We start from the raw sequence: 23,628 nt of genomic DNA on the forward strand, positions 1-23,628 counted from the left end.
ATCAAGATACAATGGGTGGGCAAGTTTCTCGATTTTTTGCTTGAAGTAAGCTGCATCGCGGGAAAGTCGCGCTACGCAACCATGCCACGGTCGTCGCTGCGATTTCGAAGTTCGTCGTGACTGCGGCATGACAACTTGCTGTCCTTCCATATCAGTTGGCGTCTACTTGACAGCCACCGCGACGGCGGGTTTGTTTGCTCCGGTAGGAATTGTGGATCTGCGTAGGCGCTGTAAACGCCGAGTTACTGTTTGGATGACAAGAAGTCATGGCAATCATGTCAGAGAATCACTGACACAAATCAGTCGGTGGCGTCATTGTCGGTACATTTTATTGCTGATACAACATGCTTCATGCGCATCTGATGCAAAATGTACAGCCCGGCATATTAAAAGAAAGCTATCGCTACCCCTAAGGATTTGGCAAACGGACACCAAATGTTTTGCAGCATGTGTGGCACACGTCCATGCTTCCCACCACTCAATATAATATTCATGTTGGTCTTGCTATGCCGTAAGACCCAAGACACATTTGTTCCACCGATCGTTAGGGTTTTCAGTGAAATGCAACGCACATATGAAAACAACATATGAAAATTTGGTCATGGTCCACCATTTTTGCTCGGAGCGGTGATCCCAATGATTTGCGGGCAGATGGGGTTCCCCGACAGTAGTGCTGAAGCAAAATCTCTTCCCAACAGGATTCCTACGACATTAAGTTTACTGACAATGCTCATACACGACAACAGTGCTACGCGACAAAACTTGCTTTCCAAAACTTATGCTCATCATTACTTCTACTGCAAACACTTAAACAGTCATTGTTTGTAGACGACATTACTTTTATTGCAAAAACTCATGCGCGACATTCGTGTCACACGATGAAACCTATATTTGAAACTTAACGCTCGTCAATACCTATTCTGCAAAAACATGCAATCATCACTAATGCACAATCTTACCTCTGCTACAAAGCCTTATACGCAATACTTGTGCTACGTGACAAAGCTTATGCTTCAACAACTTGCACCTGTTATTTTTTCTGCTGCAAAAAGTTATACAGCTATTGCACATATACTGCAGCACTTCTACCGCAAAGAATTATACGCGACGTCAGTATCGAAGGCATGTGGTGAAGTATTTGCTGCAGAAATAATGACTGGTCTATGTTTTGCAGTGTAAGCTTTGTTGTGTAGGACTCATGTCGCATATGAGTTTCTGCAGAAGTAGTGTGTGGATATGTGAAGACTCTTGAAGTTCTTCAGTGGATATGTGGCGTGCTAAGTATTTGAAGAATACATTTTGTCGTGCAGCACTCATGTCGTGTCTTTGCGATAGAAGTTATGTCACGTATAAGGAAAGCCTGCAGAAGTTTGTACAATACAAGCAACGATGCGTATAACTGACGTAGCACACCTGTCGGTGGGAGTTTTTGCCATGGAACTAATGTTGTGATATCGCAAAATGTCGTTGGTTCGGAAACAATACGATTGTTTTTGCAGAACAGGAGACGGTTTTTCCCAAGACCATGTCACGTCAGAAGAATGCATGGTGTTGTTTAAGGATCCGTTGTGGTTTTATCTTCTTGTGAAGTACTGAGAAACTGCTAACGGTAGTTTTACTATATCCGTTTTACATCTTGTTCAGGAACCTGAGAAGCGCAACGGCCTTTTCAGAAACTTCTTCAAAAACGAGCCCTATATGATATACAAAAAGTGTTGTCATATTTAAATAGGAACAAACAGCTTTGAGTCTTCTAAAAGAAAGCGCCAGCGCCTGTCTTCTGAAAGCAGGTTCAGTGTTCTAAACTGCATGTTAATGGACGTACAATGTATGACATATTTGCGCGAAAGGTCAGCAATGAGCCCCATAGCAACCTCAGCCCATCGCTTTGTTTATTTACGCTCCGGGACACTTGTCCTTGTCAACGGAATTTCAAGGATGCGTCTGGCCGTTTATACCAGGGGGAAGGGTCTGATAAGGTATAAGGCGAGATGACATCCTATTTGCTCGCTAACATCAGCAAAGGGACTTCGTTCCGTCCATCAAGCAACCCCGGAATGCTTATGTGTGGGGCTTGCCGGTGCACTGCTCAATTCATTTCACATATTGCTTGATACAGAAATATTGGGATATTTGCCAAAAGAATCTGGTTAAAAAAATACAAAGGACATGCACCCAACCACGCCAATGACTTTTGGGTACTCACACACATGCACATGTGGGCTTGATGAAGATAATGGATTCATGGTTTATGCATTATGGCAAATATTTTAGCGTGCGTTACACCGGTATATTATAACTGCGTACTAATACGCTAGAGCATTTTCTGGGAGCAGGGACGCAAGAGACTAACATTCGCCTTGCCAGTTTTTTGCCTTCATGAATGTGCATGTGAATAAATGTCATACCCTCATTAATTTGCGTATGATTAAATGTCAACAGTTAAAGATGTCGGAGCAAAGCTAGCAAATAAGTAGATTGGACCAAGTTTTTGTAGTAGTTTTAAGGTCTTCTTTTTTGGACATCAAGAAATATTGTGTGCGCTCGCGACACGCCAAAAATGTTGAAAAGATGTATTTTACCCACATGACAAAGTCTTGTGCACACCTCTTGTTAAACATGGTTTATAAGTGTATACACATGCATTGCATGTATGCATTGGCCACTCATCGCAACTGCCTCGTTTTAGTCTTCCTCAACTGACAATCATCATCACCTATCTAACCATCTTCAAAGCATTCATCACAAAGCAGTCACTTGCCATGCCTTAATCCTTCGCGCATCGATAGGGAAAGCCACTTACGTGTGCAATCACAGCTTGATGCTTTGGGAGTAGTGAATCATCGTGATATTTCTTGTCCTTTTGGGTTTTTTTTGTTTTTTTGTTTTTTTGCTGGAACAGGCAGAAAGCTTTGACATCAGACAGCTTTGCAGCACCACTGATTCTCGGATGGCAACTGTTCTCTGCGCGTATTGTTTTCGGTCGCCACACGGTGAACTAAAGCGTTATCATGGTGGGAGCATCGTTATGGCATAATCACTTCTGAAGGAGTCCGGGCTAAGGCTAAAGCCTTACATAAATATCACAGTATAAATGCAGAACTTTGGGCTGAAGGACCCGAACTGCATCAAAAAAATTAGTACCCTTTCTACGCACACGTCCAAACAAAAATAATCGTTTGGTAGATCCCATTCATCTGAGGACGTGCGTTTTTTTTTATCTCGAAATAGGTGATGAAGAAAGCCCAGAGCGAAATATGATTTTTGAGCGTTGAATTAGTCAGACAAGCCGGGTTTTATGATGCCTTCCCAAAATTGCGACTCTTTCTTTCTGACTGATAATTCTAGGCATCATTTGAAGTGGGCACGAGGACGCCGCCGTTTCCTGTTATCACCATGATTACGTCAGTTGCTGACGGATGTATTCCACACATGCGGTGCGATGCGTCGTCCACGTATCTATCGACCGCCGTCCCCGCGCAGCCGATACCAACATTGATCGGCGTCAGAGCCATTCGCGGTCGATTGACTCAGGCGCCTGCTTCTAGTACGTGGCAAGTAACCCGTACCTGGTTCTGAGTCTCAGATCAGCTGACTGTTTGAACCGGCAGATGTCAGATGACGGGGAGGGGGGGGGGACGTGAGGGTCTCCCCGGCTGGATAGCGTGCCCGCGCCGAAGTACTGAATGATATGTGAAATATTCCTTAGACAGCGCAGGTAAATCATTTGTCTGGCTGGGCAAATCGGCATTCTGCGAACAGTAGCTACGACATGAGTAAAAAGTTGGTCGACTCGAAACCTACGCATTCGATACATTCACCAAAATTGCATATTTCGCGACTTATTCGAGACATTCTACGCATTCGCCATACAATGCACACACTTCCGAATGTGACAAGTGTGCCAGATGTTTCAAATCGGCTGAGAACGATTCGCGACGAATGCATCGAATGTCTCGAACGGCCGCCCGTTACACCAATCTTGTTGAATGAATTAAATGTGCCGAAGGTCTCAAATCGACCGCTAACCATACACGTGAACATGTCGAGTGTGACGAATGGTTCGAATCGATTTCTAAGTTTACCATATGGCCGAATCCATTAAATGTGTCGGATGTCTTGAACCGACTACCAATCTTTCGCTCGCAATTTCCGTAAACCGCTCGGATTAAATAAACACACCTGGGCGTGGGGTGGGTTTGACTGCACTGAAGGTTCTCCAATCCAACCCCGAACGGCGGGGCGCAGCTGCGCCAAACCGTTTAAGTGCTGGGAAATTGAACTGCCGGTCTCTTGCTATCAAGACATTCGATGTACCTTGTAAGGTTGCTGACCTGTGGCCGGCCAAAGCCAGGCTATCGCCGTCAGCAAAGGTGATTCCTGGGGTGTCGTTCAATCTGATGTAACAACGGGTGTCAAACAAGGCTAGACATACTTGATATGGTCGCTGAATGATTAAACAGTTGTTGAAGATCGCGACCAATTCCGTTGGCCTTGGGTCAGGAGTAAAGGTTAAACCAAGGTCAAAACCATATCGCTCTCTTGCTGAACAATTTGCTTGTGAGGAAGTTTTTGAGGTTCATTTCTAATGTATTGATCACAGGGATGTCAACAGACATCTTATTTTAACTTTATGACGGTTAAAGTAGGATACTGGCCTAAAGTGACCCATGAAACCTTGTTTAAAGAGCACACTGCCTATCTAGTCCTTGGCGCTTTTTCGTCCCTGAAACTAGTACCGTTCGCGGAAGGCCTCTCGCAGTCATGGCTTTCTGGTCGCCGTTGTTGGCCGCCGTGGCTGCCGGCACATGCTCCAACGTGCTGACGCCCTCGAAATACTTACTCAGTGTGAATCGTTAGCTTGGAATGGCTGAGAGCCACGCGGTCGACGCATGAACAGTTAGTACAGGTAGTTCTATCTTACGAGGGAACGCACAAATCACTGTACATGAGTTTGGTTTTGTCTGGCTTAACTTGATATGTCCACTGTTCTTCTGGTATGGGTAGTTCTATTTTACAAGGGAAAGCACAGATCACCGTACATGAGTTTGGTTTTGTCTGACTTATCTTGGTGTGTCCACTGCTCTTCTGGCAGATAGTTCTATTACAAGGGAAAGCACAAATCACTGTACATGAGTTTGATTTTGTCTGACGCAAATGAATATGTCCACTGCTCGTCTGCTACAACATGCGGCAAATTGACTAATGAATCGCAGCTTTACGAGAGAGAACCACATGGCCGGTGCCTGAAAGCTCACTGCATTCAGTTACATGAAACGCCTATTTTCTCCGATGACGCTGATTTGAGTCAAATACTACGAATCGCGTCCACATATCCACATTTCAACCCATTCCCTTCCGAATACATCAAGCCATCCTGTCATTTAATGCAGCACACCGTCTGACATAAACGTATATTGATGAGCCTTCGCGTTAGATGACAAAACATTAACGAATGCCGCCGCAGCATTTTTCGAGCAATATAACTCGAACATCGAGAGACAGCTCGCACACTCGACTTACACCAACTGACATCCACCGTTCGCTCTAACGTCGCAAAAAATGTGCCAAGGTCACGGTCCACCTCAGAACGCATGTTTACACAGAAATGAGGGGGCCGGGGGCTCTGGACGCAGGACGCACACCAGCTGTGACCACCCAGCGACGAGCACGGGTCTGGAGCCGACGGGGCGGTACATTGAAATCTCTGTTGGCCAGCAACGTAGATAAAGCATGACGACACGCACCACGGCAGCGGCGCCTCTGCAGCCTGGTGTCAGGGACAGAAACGGCACCAGCATCAAAGCGGACCGGAAACCCACATGGATGGATCACGAGCTGCCGGAACCCTGCCGGAACAGTTCCGTTCCATGGTACGAAACAGGACAGGGATGTAGCGACAGACGCCATGACCGAGTACCCGGCAGGACCGATCACACACAAGCATATGCTACCGTGTCAGAGCCACCCGACAGCGAGCGTGCCTCGGGGAGCGCCACTCCGCGGCGCCACACGCCGCAACGGGGCCGACCGCGCACCTCTGAGCGACCGGCGGCCGGCGGCGGTCGTCCCCACAGCGGCTCACACCAGCCACACTCGACCCGGCTGCCGGCTCTCTGCCGGACACCCACCCCGGCTGTTCACCGCGATGAGCACCCCGGCACGCCGGCCAGCGCCACCTCTCGGCCTCGCCGTCCGTCACCGCCAGGCGCCACCTCTCGTCGCGCGCCAACGGTCGCCGCCACCTCTCGCCCATCACCGGCAGGGCGAGGCGTCGCCGCCGCCGCTGCCCTGCACCACTGCCAGGAACTGGTTCAGGAAGAACACGTCGCAGTCATCCTCCCGACACATGTCGCGCACCGGCTTCGTGCTGCCGTACGGGTTCTTGGCCGGCTCGAGCCTGCGTGCGCAGGTCCGGCACGGCGCGCTCCAGCTGCGCCAGGTCCCGGTCCAGCTCTGTACGCGTGTACGCCGTCAGGATCAGAGGCACGTCGTCGTGGCGCACGAGGAACGGCAGCGACTCGCGCCACGTGTCCTCCTCGCGCTCGGCAAACTCGTGGATGCCCGAGTTGAAGCAGACGACGACGTCGGGTCGCGTCCAGTGCGGTCCGCGGCAGTAGGCGTGGTAGGTGGTCGGTCGCATCTCGTGCACCACGTCGCGCTGGCGGCGCGTGCAATCCTCGCAGCGCGTGGCGCCCGAGTCCTCGACGGCGCCGGCCATGTCGCGACCGCAGCCGCGGAACAGCTCCGGACCGACGAACACCAGACGGATGGCCCTCAGCGCCGGCAGTCGGTGCACCAGGTACTCCCACTTGATGATGCCGAGACACTCGACCAGCATCTGGGCGCCGACCACGTGCACGGTGAGCCGCTCCAGCTCCTGGACGGGCCGGCCGGCCGGCAGCCGCTGCAGCGCAGTGCAGTACCGTCAGCGGGAAGCTGAGCCGCTCGGTCAGGAACGCGATCAGCACCGGGTCGACGTAGGCGCCGTCGGGCACCGCCTCGCGCTCCGCCAGTATCTGCGAGCTGAGCATGGTGACGATGTCGGCCGGCAGCGGGGCGTACTGCTCGTCGACGTCCGGCAGGATGGGCGGGTCGGCCAGGCCTAGGCGCGCCTCGTAGCGGTCGCAGGCGAGCGCCAGCCGCAGCGACTCGCACCAGCGGCCGTGTCGCGTCGCGTCCTGCGCCGCGTGCTCGGCGCCACAATAGATGGCCGAGTGGCAGCGCCGGCACTCGATCTGCTCGGCCGGCCGGAAGCGGTGGCAGCACTCGCATACCGGCGGGAAGAACAGCATCTCCTTCTCGTGCTGGCGCAGCTCGCGGCCCAGCATGAGGCGCAGCGCCAGCGTCTGGCTGGCGCGGTGACGCAGCCACTCCTGCCCGTCCACGATGCCGGCGCCGTCCGCCAGCACCGAGCTGCCGTCGTCGTTGCGCAACCTGCAGACGGCGACCGCAGACGTTACCATCAATGTGGACAAATGGTGATACACGACAGCCAGGCGCACCGCAATCGCGGAGAGCGTACCGCTGGCAAACGCGGGCTTCATGCGCTGACTGATTTGCTGACAGCTCATTGACTATAACTCTGAAAAGGTCGCTGCTTCACAGCGACAGGTAAAATGCCGAGCTCGAAAGGCCTTACATACACCATGCCTCTATTGTGTGAATTGAACACTATAAGCTGCATGCCAAGTTCAAACTTAACCCATGTCAGGAACGACGACACGACCATGAACATATCAGGGGTCGATCCGCACCACTGCATGCCAACTTTGACACTGGAAAGACATCACTGCTTGGAACACAATGTTATGGTGGAATTTATTAATACGCCCCAACCACGTTTGGCATCAGTTTGATATGGCCTGCCACCTCACTTTTTGCAGATGGTCTTGTGGAGAGGCCAGTCGAGCTTCTGGTGCTCCTTGCTGCAGTACTTGATCATGCGGCAGTTGGCACAGCGGCTGAGGCTGCCGCCGGGCGGCGGCGTGGCCTTGCAGACGAAGCAAGCGCCGGGATAGTAGTGCGGTGGAACATCCAGCACCTCACCACCACCACCGCCGCCGCCCTCCTCCGCGACCTCCGCCGACATGGTGCTCCTACGGAAACACTGTGGGGCACCCCAAGGACACTGCCCAGTCAGACCATGTGCTCACCCATCAGACCTGACGAACAGGAACGCTGAGCACGGTCTGTCCGACCGACTCAGGTCAGGTGGATGATGGTCATCAGAGCTTAATGGCGCGCCGACCGACTGACTCGGGTCAGGTCGTCTGACCAACTGACTTGGGTCAGGTGGGTGATGGTGATCGGAGCTTAATGGCGCGCCGACTGCGAAGTAATTTTGTCGCCCCTAGTTGTTGGATCTTTTAACACTTAACTGTGCAAGTTGCTACCTTACATGACTTTTACGTTGATGGAATGATTTACAATGTCTGTAGAATGTAAAGAACCCAATGTGTTGAGAGATAAGATACCTTAACTCACTGGCAAATGAAAGTGGAAATGAAATCCTCCACTGAGTTTTTATATTTGGCCCTGTTTGAGCAGCTAGCCATGCTAACAGGAAAATCCTAATCTTATAGATTTGGGTCAAAAAGTGTGAACAGCACATTCTTCTGGATGACAAATTCAGTCTATGCTACTTATCCCGCATTAAATGGAACAAAGTCACATTCTATACACAAAGAAAAGACACCAGATTGAGCAGTATGACAAGGTGGGATCAAAATAATGCATGGATTAGAGCATACATAATCACAACTTGTAACAGATTCAAATGGATCCTGGTTATATAGTCACTTTGATAAGTTTTCATCTAACTTTTTTACTTTCACTGACAGAAACATCTTAAGGTAATAAATTATGCCAACATTAGAAACTTCAGCAAAGGATGCATTCTTTTACTTGCATGTACACCAAATACTTTCTACAGGTAGCAATGGCCTGAATTGCTCAATAGGGAGAAAGCAAGCTTTGCAGAGCTACAGGCTACAAGCTACATGCATGCCAAGCTCTACCCATTATCCTATACAGGTAATGATAATTAGGTCATGGGTGGAATGGTGTTTCATCAACAAAAAGGTTTTAATTTCACTCACAAAATGTTGTGGCCTTCCTTCATATTTTACTAAAACTTGTAGTCCAGTCTGCACTTTTAGCTAACACATTTCTGCAAATTTTATCTGAACACAAAATGACCACCATAAAGTTGAGTATAATGCCATGTTTATGGCAGCACTTTGTACTGTCCCCCCATATTTACTACCCTGGGCAATTGCATAATCTGACTTTTCCCTGACTCTCCATGGGATTGTAATTCTGGTGGCTCTCGAACCACAGAGGCAACCAAAACATTTGCTTTAATTTTCCAAATTATCTGAAATGGAGTCGACTTAGTAAGAAACAGACCCAGAATCAAACCATGTCTCCTTGTCACACTGTCAGCTCACATTGAGCTAAGCTTCTGCAAATCAGTTAGTATCAATCCTATGCATTATGAGGTATTCTTGAATTAAATTTGGCTGCATCCAAGTCATGAGGCACAACTCATAGCATAGTCAATCTGTGTGCTCAAGTGCATCTCAAATAGCAACAAGTATTCCCAATGCTTTGCATATATTCATCTGCACATTTACAGCATTTTCCTCATTCTCTAAAAACAAACTTAAAGTTTTTAGTCACCCTATGCCCAGGAAGAATGTGTTGATGCCCACTGGCCTAACTATTTGTTAGAATCACCCAAAAAACTGTTTTCTCATGTTATTCTGCACTCTTCCACAAAAATCAAACTAACTTGTCTATTGTTAGGATTCCCACAACAAGGGTTGAAAGCTTTACTCAGGTACGCTGATGCACCCCAACTGAGCCTGTAATAAAACCAAAGACGTGCTACTTCCAGCTGAAAATCCCATCAACCAAATGGCAGCGAACAAATTTTAAAAACCAGGAATACGTGCCAGTTTAGTTCCCGGGATCGTCCACATGTAGGCATTCCACATGCAACAGACACGAGGGAGGCTTTCCTTGGAACTTATAATGCTTACCTATGCTTCTTAAAGTGCGGATGCCAATATTTACACTAAACACCGATATCATGAAATTGGTCGCATATTAAATACTACTCTCGAGGAAACCGAACCACCGGCTGTAAGCGGCGCAGGAAACACGGAAGACCGCCCGTGCAACCCAAGGTTGTGTTTAATACGAAGGTCAATGCACGCTGTTCAACATTTTATGGAAACATCGCTGCACTGCTTACTCCATGCGGCGTAATCCTTACCTTACCTTATGGTGATCGGGAATTTTAAAAGGCCACTAGGCCTGTAGGTCCCGGTCTCATCAGGCTCCCGGTCCGGGTAACCTAACAGCCCCAAATTATGGGTAGATTTAGTGCGGGACGTCATACATGATGTCAGCCAAGCGCATACCGAGCCTGGACTTGAGCTGTTCAACTGAGGTTGACGACACGACCGGGTGTGGAAGAGCGTTCCAGTCGTTGGGAACCTGCGTTCCGAACGAGTTACGAGGGACGTGAGTCCTAGCTCGAGGTTTTCTGAGCTTCCATTGGTGTCCTCTTGTCACCTCCGAGTTGCGCTTTGTCAGGAACTCCTCTTCCGACAGCGACATACCTTCGTTGAAACAGCTGGTACACTGTTACCATGTCTCCTCTGCGACGACGGTAGTATAGCGAGGGCAACTGAAGGAGTCTGAGCCTCTCAGGGTGTGGCTGTCGCATCACTTCAAAAACAAGCCGGGCGGCCCGTCGCTGAACCCGCTCCAGCCGCTTTCCTGGTCCAGTTTGCCGAACGGGCCCCAGATTACGGACGTACTAAGATCTTAAAGAGCAATGGCAACGTGCGAGCATCGATGTTGGCAAAAGACCGCCTCACGACCGCCAGCATCTGGTTGACCTTGGAGCCGTCTGCACGTGGAACTTGAGCCGGTAATCCACGAAGATCCCGAGGTCCTTCTCGGTGGACTCGGCCGCGATTTCGGCGCCGTCCAAGAAGTACGTCAGCCTCGGGTTGCAGTTCCCGATGTGCATTATTTTGCACTTCGCTGCACTGAAGGGAAGCAGCCACTCCCTTGATCACTTGGCCAGGGCGTCGAGGTCAACCAGCAGAGGTGAGTTAGTCAGGGGCCTCGGGACACGACAGTAGACCTTGGTATCATCCGCGAACATCCTGGCCAGGCTTCACACTTGTTCTGGCAGATCGCTCACGAAAATTATGAACAGCGTTGGTCCAAGCACTGATATTTGCGGGATGTCGCTGACGACGTCGGTCCAGTCCGACTTCGAGCCCTGGACTCACACTCTCTGCATCCGGTGGGCAAAAATTCCTGATCCAGCGTAGCAAATTACCTCTCACAGCGTAAGCATGACGCTTGGAGAGCAGACGGTTATGAGGCACAGAATCAAAGGCTTTGCTGAAGTCCAGGTAGGCCATGTCCACCGGCTCTCCATCATCTACCGCAGCCTCTGTAATCTTCCATGACCTCTATAGCTGGGTATTCAGGACCGCTTAGAGAGAGAACCCATGCTGGGTTGCATGAAGAAGTCCAGACTCCGAGACGTGATTAAGAAGGGCATCACGGACGAAAGTTTCGAGTATCTTGGAAGGGAATGGCAGTGAGGCTCACTGGACGGTAGCTCGCTGGAGATGTCCGGTTACCCTTCTTAAAATCGGGACTACCTCGCCAAGCTCCCACTCGTGGGGGAGCCTTCCGGATGCCAAAGATTTTCGGAAAAGCATGCTGAGGAGCGCTGCCAGGGCATCTGCGGACTCGCGAAGGAGCCTTGGGTGGACATGGTCTGGCCCAGGGGCGCTCGAGGTCTCCAGAGCAGCCAATTCATTTGCCACTGCCTAGGTAGAGATATCCACGCCGTCCAGAAAAGGTCCAGTAAAGTTGCACGACAACACAGGCATGGCACTAGCCCCTTCGTCCGTGAAAACACTGGCGAAGAATTTACAGAGGACATAGGCCTTCCCTTCGTTACTGCTGGTCAACACTCCATCATCGTCAAGGAGGTCTTCTACCCTGCATCTTGTACGTAGTCTTGAGTTGGCGTACCTCCAAAAGGCCTTGGGGTTTCTTTTGAGGTCCGCTTCTAATTTCATCTCATACTCTTTCCGAAGGTACCTGGTTAACTCCCGAAGGTCATTGCGACATCGCACAAACCTGGCATGGTCCAGAACGTCCTGAGTCCGCCGTGTACGTACGCCATAGTCTTTCCTTGGTTTTCTTTAGCTGCGTGGCCCTTGGGTTCATGCGCAAGTTCTTCTTAGGTTTAGTCCTTCTCTTGACGGAGCAAACTTCAGTAGCCCTGGCGATTCTCCCCTTTAAGAACTTGTAAGCATCTTCGAGGCTGAGGTTCTCCATCAGGGACCAGTTCATTAACCTGAGGGTGTCAGCCAGATGCTCGTAATTCGTGTGTGTCAGCTGGCCGGGACGAGGAGTTTCCAGCCCCGAGTAGCAGACCAAGGTGTACCTGATTATCACATTGTCACTGTTACCTAGCCCAGGCAGGTATTCGATTTGGCTCACCATGCCCTCCTCGTTTGTGAAAATGAGATCGAGAACGCTAGGCGCTTCGCCAACCCGGGAGCGTGTTGGCTACTGGACATGCTGGAACAAAAGACACCCCTGGATGGTGTCTATCAGTGAGTGGGTTAGGTGACTCCCTGGAGCTGATGACTGCTCTGTTGCCCAGTCAATCTGAGGCAAGTTAAAGACACCTACCACCATCAAGTGAGAAAACTGAGCTCTGCATACTCTCTGAATAAGGTCTTCCGCTTGGTCCACACTGTCTTGGATGTTGCCTGATGGACTTCTGTATATGCAGCCAAGTAACAGGGCGTTGTTCCCACTCAGGGGCATTTTCAGCCACACCTACTCCAGAGGAATTGACCCAAATGAGTGTTCAGCTGTAATTAGTAAGTTGAACACATAGACACAAATGCCTCTCCTACCACTAGATCCGAGGTTGGGCAGAGATAGATTAAAGTTATTGTACAGGGTGTACCCGGAAATCGATAGGAGAGACGGTGCAATAGGAAGCTTCTGGGCATTGGGGAGGGCTTCGGTCAACAGCATGATATCTGCCTTATGGTCAGAAATAAGCATACATAAATCATCCCTTTTACTAAGGAACTGGTCTGCATTCGTGCACAATACCTTCAGACCTTGCATTACCCCTGCACTGAGGAGCATTATGTAGTCATTGTGGACCTATGGAGCCAGCATCATCCCTGAGCCTGAGTGTGTTTATGCATGGATGCATCCTGAGTGACTGAGGTCACTGTGGTGCTATCAGTCCTGTCAGGGCCCCTAGAACCCCAAGGGCCCTTAGTGAGGTGACCCTCAACACCCCCACCAGCAGGGCCTAATAAGGGGGGGGGGGGTGCATCCTGCTTGAGTGCCCCTGGTGTTTTCACTTGGGCTCGTTGTAGTTGGTCCAGAGGCAAGCGGAAGAATCATGCTGGTGCCTCTGAGACCACCAGATGGGCAGCCTGCTGGAGTTGATGATATTTCATCCCTTTGCAGGGTAGCTGGAGCTGCCGCTGGTACAGTAGAGTGCACCATACTGGTACCTCTGGGTCCATCAGCCACTTGTGACAATGGGGCACTCTGCTTGATGATCTTGCCCTGCATGATCAGCTCACCTGCCTCCCTTCTTCTGAAGATTGTCTCTCGGCTTCTTATCCTCCTCCCTCTCTTTGCCGGTTCTGTCCTGGGAAATGAATAACCTATTCCATTTGCTACTATGCCGCAGGTGCGGGGCAAGCTTCAGGAGCTCAGCTCTGGTCTTTCTGTTTTCAAGTGTCGCTATCATCAGCCTATGCTTACCTGGAAGCTTCTTCGTTCACAACATAATCGTTCGTTCGTTCGTTCGTACCGAACATATCACACAATCGTTCGTAACATAATCGTTCACAACAAAATAAAAATGGGTGGCACCAGTGTGCTGCCAAAAAAGCGCCGTAACGTTTTCTGTTACCGTTGTATAAGCGTGGAAGCGGTGATTAAGTGAGTGCCATCGCACCCACGGATGTCGATTTGTATTACTCTGAGTGGCCCACTGGTCCGCGCCATGTCCAGCTTGCCCCTCCACGAAGGGAGCTTTAAGTTATCTCGATTTTGACGAAGGTTTCCTGTACCCAATTGTCTCACAGATAACGCAAGGAAAAAGTAAGCTGTGGTGTGACATCCAGCCGAGTGTAACTGAATGAACTCATCACACTTAGAGATCCGAGTTTGTACCGTGTTTGCTTCAATATTTCCTGCGCTTTCTGCAAGTGGGATGTTTTTAAGAACATGATGTATATTTTCTTGTTGGCTCCGGTTTAGTTTCGTGTTATTTTCTGAGTGTTTTGTCATTATTCAGTGATGTTGCAACTTGTACAGATTGCAACAAGCTGCGTTATTCTGCGGCAATGGCTTGATGGCTTGAAACGGCTCGAAAATCGGAAAATGAAAACATCAGACGAATATTAGCACCCAAATACGTAACGTATTTACTGGTCGTCTACGTTAGGAAGAATGAAATGAACTGAAATATGCCGGCGTCGACTTCGATGTGAATGTTCAGTGGAGCGGTTGCGGAATCTGACGATCGAACCAGTCAACTAAACCGACAGCAGTAATCGTCCGACAGTGACCACTAAAACAACGCTAGCCATGTCGAATATGCCTAACGTGAGTGCTGCGTGACAGCCTTCAGCCCACCGTGCGGCTGCTGGCCGGGGGTTTCTGTGGTAGCCTTTAAAAGTCACGCGTATCAATTGGCACTCTTTATTCCTTAACACGCAAACGTCCAACAGCGCTGCAGCCACATAATAGGAGCCGTTTGTCGATGACTGAAACTTGACTGAAGCTGCAGTACCATGTGATATCACAATCGTTCCTGGTGACAATTTTTCCTCCAGAAATTTGGTTGGCGACAAGAAGTACACTTTTGCTACCCCACCGTTAATGTAGCAGTGTCTGGCTGCTGCGCGCATTCTGCGGCGTCGACGGTTGCCGTCCACCGCCCGCACCGGTCGCAGATGGCCGCGCAGTGTTCGTCAAAATCTCTCCGCACTCGCACCAGAAAAGCTAGGAATGCATTTTTTGTATCAAAACACGCGCAATTGATGCCCCATAGACTGCTTAACCGGTGCTCGGCCAGGGGGTTAATTTCTCCCTGCGGTTTCTCGGGTACAGCCTAAAAATGAACGATTGCAGCAGCACCAAATCGTCTGTACCTGTTTGTCTATCAAGCTGGCATTCTTTGTGCAAATTTAATGCTTGGATCTGCCAAAGTCATTCATCTGGATTACGTCGGAAATCAACTTCCAAAAAATTATGACCACCCAATTTTTGCGTTATTCGCTATTGCTTAAACATACTAGAGTAATACAACATGCTTATGCCTACAGCTCACATGTTTAAGGCTTTTTAAACAGGCAAGGTAGGTTACTTAATTTGGACACAATTTTTATTTTTTGCATGTAGTGCAAATTTGTACGCATTTTTGTATAATTTTGAAGTTTAAGAAGAAGAAGAGTAGTAACACACATGCGCAACCATTGCATGACCATGGAGCACATGTCATTGACCTAGGTCATGACCTATCTCTATTGTTGCCTTCTGCAAACCACATGCTGGGCTCAAAACAGACTGTTTTAATATGTAATTTTGGGAGCAGAACTGAAATTTTCCGCTAGAAATATGTCGTATTATCATTCTAGTGCATTATAAGGGCGAAGGAGGTCAAGTGAGAACATGTAAGGTCATTTGAGATCATCCAGGGACAGCGAACTTTGTTGTCAGCAGCGAAAGACCAGATAAACGAGCGTATCGCGTGTGGCTACCTCTATATTGTGTCTGTGAAGCTGGTGACGTATCATTTGATGTGCCTACTTGCCTGCTCCCAGTTTGCTACAAACAAAGTACCGAGCGTCAAAGGTGCTATGTATAATGTGTACAGAGGGTATGCGATCTTGAGTGCCTGACGACGTACGACACAATATTTTATACCGCAGAAAAACACTGTACTGGCCATTTGGATGCAGCTAGCACTTGATTTTTTCACTTGGATGGTTTATCAATTTGACCTGAGTTGACCTCAGCTGACCTCTAGGTCGGCCTAAAATGGTATTTTTGTGTCTAGGATACTTTTCCCACAGTTGCACCTAAAAGGATAAACTTAGAAGAACGCTGTGAAAGAAAATAAAAATAATTATTCCTGTTGGCTACTGGCAGATAAATTTTGAACGGCGACGTGACCTGACTTGACTCCTGTAGGGGAGCAAAAGCAATCGGAATGGGCTGCCCAGTCTTAACATGTTTGTTGTGCAGTTGTTATTTGTGTCCTGCGCCCCTGCTGGGGCGGGGGCGCGGCGGAGACGCGCCGCCGCCGCAGTGTCGAGCGTCAGGTTCGCAGGTCGGCCCCGGCTCGCGGCCCCCGCTGTCGACAGTCGCCGTGGGGAGAGCAGGCAGGGTAGGTGGGCCGTCAGGGGCTGCTGTGGTGCGAGACCAAAATACAGATAAGCTTTGGTGAAATACTTGGTGTATCATTACATAACATTTACTTTTATGCACTCAATATTTGCATTAACGTGTCAACATATATTTTCACTGCATGTATAAAGCGACCATTTTTTTTACCTTTCGTAACCTCTGGTGACCTCACATTTAACCTAGAGTGAAAAATCTTGGTTGGATTCTTCATGCTTCGATAAGATCTTCACAGCAGAATCTTTGCTTTTTTCGTGCGATGTCGGAGTCGGAGGTCCCAGGAGAGGGGGGAACTCATCGTACCCCGGCCGGGCGCGGATGTCTTAGACCCCGGCCAGGAGCAGATTAAAACTTGGCCGCGATTTCACAACGTGCTGGAGATGCATACTGAAAAACTTAGAGGGTTTGCACCAGTCTCCTATCAAGGCGAGGATTAAATGAAACGCGCAGAGACCGACAAAGGCATTCGGAGGTCGTCTAGCGAAGCAAACAGGCATAGGGACAGCCTAGTAGCACAAACACGTTAAGGCCGCCCAGTAAAATGAATGTGTAGGCACCGCGTAGTAAAATCAATGTGGAGACAAATCACCTACTTAATATACAAAGGAAACCTGGCCCGCTGCATTAAACACCTATGTATAGCTCGATCAGCTGGTATGGACACTTATGCTCGTGACGTAGTGTATAACACCCACACAGACCTCTCCTGGTTAGCCAGCGCGTACACGTGGGCACATACATCAGCAGTGGCCACGGCAAAACGAAAAAAACATCCAAGTTGAAAGGGTGAAACAGGCTAGTCCATGATCAGATATCCCATCCAGGCGGTACAAATATGGCTGGGCATGGACTGACAGGCTTCCAGGGCCTCGAAGCTACTCGGAACCAACGGCAGGCTGGTCTGAGCCAAAAACATGTGTCGATTCTTGAGGTTGCCTGTTGATCTTTACATGGGAAGTTGTGCTTGGTGCAAGAAGCCTTAATTTGATCAGCAGACTTAACTCAAAACGGGGGCTTGAACAGGACTCATGAAACGACGACTTCGTCTTCCTGGCAGTGATCCCCGATCGATATCAACCCCAGATGCTTCAGACAATTGTGGTGGCTAAAGATCCGGGCGGCGTGGCCGCTTTTGAGCGCGGCGCACGCGGCCCGCGGCCCGGCGGTGGCCAGCGGTGACCGGCACGTGTGTGGACGGGGCCGACTGACACGCGCCATGTTTCACAGGATCTTGTATTGCGACCGCCCGGCACCAGGTCTGAATTGAGACTCCGCCCTACCGCGCAGGGCAGGGCCAGAGGGAAACGCAATGGACAAGGGACGGATGTTAGGGCAAAACTAAATCAAAACAATTACAACGAAGACTGGGCTCATTGTTACATCGCAAATTAGTCCAAGGAACATAGCTGATCGCATGACAAGAAATCTACCATAAGGAGACAGTTCACTGTCAAAAGCATTTGTAGTAGTGAAGAACCATCACCAGCATAGCACCGGATCACACATGATACATACATTCATACATTTATCATATCATACCGAGTATCATATCATACCATGTCCATATCATATCATATCATCATCATACGATACATTAATCATACCCTTCTGCTGTCAGAGTGCCCCTGGTGGCCAGGAAGGGCCCGGAGTTGCTAGATTGTGCCTACTGATCATCCAGAGGGGACACTTTGTTGCGTCACACCTTCTATTCTAACAAAAGAACTCTTTTGGTGAGCCTCTGATTTTGTATTATTTATTTTGGCGCTGGGCGAGCCGAAAAGCGCCCTCCCAGAGGGGCCTTAAACATCCCGGACCCCAAACATTTTAGGTTTCCCGGTGTCGGGGGAGGCGTCCAGACCCCATCCCACCCTTACATGGCTTTTAGCCGCGATTTATGAACATTGGAAATTGTTCTATTTAACGCACGGTTGTTAGGGCCATTGACCTCTGGTTACGTTGCTCAGCATTTGATTGCTTCGCGATCCACCACAATTCTTTCATGGCCATCCCGGCTGACTCCTACTCACCATTGGTCAGTGGATCAGTGGAAGTGGATATTTTTACTAAGTTAGTTCATACTTTGTTTTAAGCTAGCTTGGGCATTCCATTAACGGTTAATATAAATGGTGTACTTTCACAGTAATTGGTTAATTCTGCCATACTGAACAGTTTGCTTTGCCCTCGGCGGCTTCAGCCAATAGCTCTTTGCCAATTCTGGCTAGTTGGCTGTTGGCTATATTTTCGGTATTGCTTGCTTTGCTGCCCATTGAGTACGGCTTTCACGCATTAGTTAATCAAAGTGCTTCTAGTTGCAAGTTCATCAAGTGACGGACTCTGATGTGTTAAGGTTTATGTGTGTCAAAGCCTCGTTGATCAAGCTTTCGTTGGCCAGCTTTGTTCAGTGTTGTCGGGCAGTCTGCGTAGTGTTCTATCTCATGGCGGTGTTGCTATGCAATAGCGTGTGGTTTCATTTCAAGCGGATCGCTGCAGTTTCAGCCATATCTTCCTCTTCGAGATGAAGTTCGTCGAGATGAAGTTCGTCGAGATGAACCTCGGTAAGATGGCCTCCGAGTCGTGGGCGGGTAGTACGGCCTCCGAGTCGTGGGCGGGTAGTACGGCCTCCGAGTCGTGGGCGGGTAGTACGGCTTTCGAGTCGTGGGCGGGTAGTACGGTCGCCGAGTCGTGGCCGGGTAGTTGGGACGCTGCGTAGTAGCTGGGTAGCTGGGACGCCGCGTAGTGACCTGGTATTTGGGACGCCACGTCGTCGCCAACCGTGACCGCGTACCCCAGCTGCGTCTCCGTGAGCCGCTGGTGCGTCTGTGAAGGGGCGAAGTGTCGTGAGGTGGCGATCCCGCCGAGCAGGGGAACTTATGGCAACAACCGTGATGCGCTCGCCTCGATATGTTAACACGATGTTTGGTTTTCTTCTTTCGCTGATCGTGCTTAGTAATCTTAACTTAATGCATCTCACCCCATTGCGGAGAGGAAGAAAGTTGGGAGCTGGGGCTTTTTTGAGAAGTACTTGTACTACTTCACCCGAGGTCATTGCAGGTATTAAAAATACTAGGGCATGGATTCTCTCAATTCTCATTGTTCTCTCAATTCTCAAAATGATTGGGGGGGAGGAGTCTTGAAAATCACTGTAAGAATGCGGGCACGAAAAACTTCTCGAAAAGTGTCCACTTATGTTCTGGCTTCTGGCTATCCATTATAAGCATATAGAAGGCTGGAAGTTTGCATCAGTTTCGTATAAACGTACTTGTTTGTGAAACTGGACGGGTGCGATTACGCCTTTTCTTGCAAACTGAAAAGCGAAATATGTGTCGTTTGGTGTATACATTTATGTATTCACCAGAGCAGTGTTAACATTATGCCTGACATTGCATCCCGTTTATGTGAAGCTTTCCGACATACCAAAAATGTCATCGGTAAACGTTATGTTTTTCAGTTAATATACAACGAAACATAAGCACTCCTCCACGCATTATTTCAGAAAACGGTTGTTGACCTCTCCCCAAAACGCTTAGGCACATGCCCTGCTCTGGATAATATATTTCCTCGCTCAACTCATCAAGCACGCATTGCGAGCCAGCTGTAATTCAGGGAGACAGTGTTCCAAGCTGTCGTGCCGCTAAGGGGAAAGTGACTCAATGACAACTCTTCAATTCGCATATATGGTAAATGAAACAGACATAATGTCAATGTCACGCGCGACGCGGGTCGACTGTTAAAGGTGTTGCAAGTTGAACTGCCTCCTTAGTGACCATGCTCGTCTGGGAAGGCTCAACCTTTGTTCAGAACCAAGAAGTGGAAGAATTGCGTAACATAGCTTTAACCACGCGAGCTCTCAACCCTTAGAACGAAAACACCAATGCCCGGCGTTGCAGTCTCCATAGGCCGCACGGCGTGGGTTTCCTCGCTTATATCAGGCAGTGGTCGGTAAGCGGATGAAAACGACAGCGTTTCTGGAAGGAGCACCTTTGTCCGCCACAGAATGTCAATTCGCGCGTAAAGAACGTAGTTCGGGGGCATGTCTCACCTGCGCAATTGATATATCTATAATAAGAATGGATTAACATTCACAGCACTGCGAACCGGTGCCGGACGTTGGTGTTGGAACTAGGCAAGCACGGTGACTGGATCCAAAGGCTGTCTCTGAAAAAGACCTTTCCTATGCGCTTACAATGCTGTGGCTCGTCCAGGCGCCCCGCCGTGACGTCACGGGGGGGGGGGGGGGGTTGCCAGACAAAATTTGAGGGGCCTCTGTGCAGGATGGCTGTCTTGTACACGGCGGGGCTGCCAGATAAATTTTGAAGGGGCCCCTGTGCTAGGATGGTTGTCTCGCACGGCTAGTCCGGCAGCATTTCAACGTCACACAAACGTTTCATGACGCAACCAAACAATGACGTATTGAGAATGCCTTTACTAAATTGAAAACTTTTGTCATCAAGAGCAGTCTTTTTCATTAAAAATGTACCAACACTTATAAGTTAGCTGATTTCATCACATCTGATTCTTGCTTCAATATCTTCAAGGTTGGAACATTCCTTTCAAGTCAGCATTATGGGGGGCTCAGGCACTCCGAAAGCAGAGTGACGCCTCCTGGCTGTACGTTCTCGTTTGTGTTGGCCTTTTTCTTATTTTTTACCTTAATTTCGTTCGCCCCATTGAACACTAAGGAAACTTGGTACCCTTTTCCGAGCAAGGGGCCCAAACATATCCCTTATCGACGCAGGTGTCCAATAATTGGCTCCAGTTCAGCATAAAGGGCCCCTGGATGAAATGAGGTGGGGAGCTGTAGTCAAACTCCTGGCTAACTGAAACACGGACCTGACCTTTTGTCTCACTGTGGACTCTCATATCGCAAATGATCATATCCACCTTCATTACCAAAGGTCCTCGACTAATGCAAGAGGCCCGATAGCATGATGGGTCCAGTCCTTATCCCTGTTCAGCAAATGTTACTCTGGACGTCCCGGAGCCCCTTACTAACACAGAGCCCTCCGTTAGACACTGTGGACCCCTGACAAACGCAGGGGCCTCATTGTTTCATGGGTTTCGACCAATGCAAATTGTGGGTCCCTGCCTTATTTTTGCTTGGGAAATGGACATCCAGAGCTCAAATCGAGACACAGAAGCCGGCTATTCGTTGTTGGTAGTCTCTGACCAAAATAGAGGCTCTCATCGCCCCAGGATATCCTCAAACTGTGCAAAAGACTCTCTGACTGACATGTCAGGGCCCGGTCCTGCAGACCGGATCCGTGTTGTGACCTACAGCGAACCCTTTCTACCTTCCGATCAAGCACTTGATCGAAAGCCCCTCCGCGGGCCCCATCGAACACTACCAGGCTGATTCTGGGCTCCTTGCCATACATGGTTCTTGTTATGCGCTGTGGTCTCCAGATCGATACTGATTGGCCAGATCGATCTCTTCACTGTCCCGGGGGTCCCGACCGATGTAAATCATGGACCCCAGCCGTCTCTGCCTACGAAATGGGCGCTAATCCAAGACCTGACGCTCAAGGAATCCGGTCGTGAATCCATACACGTCACGGTCGTCGCGCCCTGACCGCAGGGGTGTAGTTTCACAAAGCAGGCTAGGGGGCTGAGCGGGCAAGCCCTAGCTTTAACTATACTAAAATTAGATTTATTCCCGATTTGACCCACTTTCCTCTCGACGCGATGAGTTTGATTCCCACCCAATTGAGAAGGAGCGTACAGCACAGCTCCAATACGTTTCCTTCGCTTCGCCCCGGCGGGAGATGTTGCCGGCATTATCATCATGTTGTTGGACGTCGAGCGTCGAAACCATGTTTCGGTAATCGACGCAGGGTTGATGTTATCTGGTTTCGGAGTCTTTGGACGTGCACAGCTTGGGAAGTGAAGAGCATAAGTTGATGTGCGTGACTATCAAAAGCTGCCCCGGAAACCTCCTGCTGGCACTCGTGAGGCAGGCTGCAGACTGCTTCTCAGCACTCACGTTAGGTCTATTCGACACGGCTAATGCTGCTTTGGTAGTCATTATCGGACGACCGCCACTATCGGCTTAATCGGCTGGTGTCGATTGTCAAGTTTTCATAATTGTTCCATCCAACATTCACGTGGCGTTGGAGGTGGGCACATTTCAAGGGTGTTTTCGAACGTTGCCGCCTAAAAACTTGTTCACGTTTCTGGGAGCCAGCATTGAGCCGATTTGTTTTCAATTTCCGATAAGACATCGTATCTTATCGTGGCGAAATAACGCAGCTCGCTGCAGTCTGCGAATGTTTAAGCATCATGGAATAATACGCAACACTCGAACAATAGCATAACACGATGTGAGAGTCAACAAGACATATTTATCGTGTAATCAAAAGTATGCATCATGCAAGAAAAGCAGAAAACACTCAAGTAAACACGGTACGAACGCGGAGCTTTCACAGCGTAACTAGCTCAGTTAGCTATCATACCTTTGATTTCCCGCCTGTACTGCCCTGCTTGTACTTCGGTTGTAGAAGGTTGGGGGTCAAACTCACCGTTGGGGGGGGGGGGGGGGATCGGACATTAAGAGTGAGGGGCCAGTGGCCCACCCAAACGAAAACAAATCGACAACCGTGGACAACCGTGTTCGATCTGTCGTCAGCGCGACTATCTGCTGGAATGTGTGACGTCATCCGTGCTGACGGAGAGTTCGATGCGAGGGCTGACGGGAAAGTCTTGACTTTGTCTTTCTTTTTACCTCTATTTCCTAATTTAACTTCACTCTAACGAACTACCTATAATATGGTATATGGATGTGTAGCGCCCGCTTTGGTATAACCATTTGTCTTACCCGTGATTTGGGTGCTTCTTTTCATTTCCATCTCATTGCAACCTATTCCTGTTTCATTTTAATTGTTGCCTAAATGTTATTTTTATGGAAAAGGTATTTCTTTCACAGCTACTTGTACTGACATGAATGCCATTCAGCTCTTACGTGTGCTGACAACGTCCATCATCGAGACACGAGTCGCTTTGTTTCTGCTGCCATGTGTCACGATTAATTCAACGCCATTAATTTACTGAGCAACGCAGCCATTCATCACGCCGCTTATTGTCACTGCCATTTCCATGGCCACTCTTATATCAGGCAATCCAAAGTCCCTT

At 49.3% G+C, this 23,628-nt stretch overlaps 1 protein-coding gene across 1 annotated transcript in view; it reads right to left on the reverse strand.

Moving 5' to 3' along the window:
* The window catches only part of LOC119105496 (uncharacterized), a 26,558-nt gene extending 16,342 nt beyond the window's left edge, over nt 1-10,216 (reverse strand). Inside the window, exons 1-5 of the mRNA XM_037228962.1 lie at nt 10,047-10,216; nt 7,878-8,110; nt 6,927-7,437; nt 6,438-6,880; nt 6,264-6,400 (exon numbers count right to left, since the gene is read on the reverse strand). Coding sequence (XP_037084857.1) covers nt 6,264-6,400; nt 6,438-6,880; nt 6,927-7,437; nt 7,878-8,092 — 1,306 coding nt within the window. The 5' untranslated portion in view covers nt 8,093-8,110; nt 10,047-10,216. The remainder of the gene's footprint in view (nt 1-6,263; nt 6,401-6,437; nt 6,881-6,926; nt 7,438-7,877; nt 8,111-10,046) is intronic.
* Between the last annotated feature and the right edge of the window lie 13,412 nt (nt 10,217-23,628).

This window comes from Pollicipes pollicipes, unplaced genomic scaffold (genome assembly GCF_011947565.3).
Source record: "Pollicipes pollicipes isolate AB1234 unplaced genomic scaffold, Ppol_2.1 Scaffold_6138;HRSCAF=7277_pilon_pilon_pilon, whole genome shotgun sequence".
Classification (NCBI taxonomy): domain Eukaryota; kingdom Metazoa; phylum Arthropoda; class Thecostraca; order Pollicipedomorpha; family Pollicipedidae; genus Pollicipes; species Pollicipes pollicipes.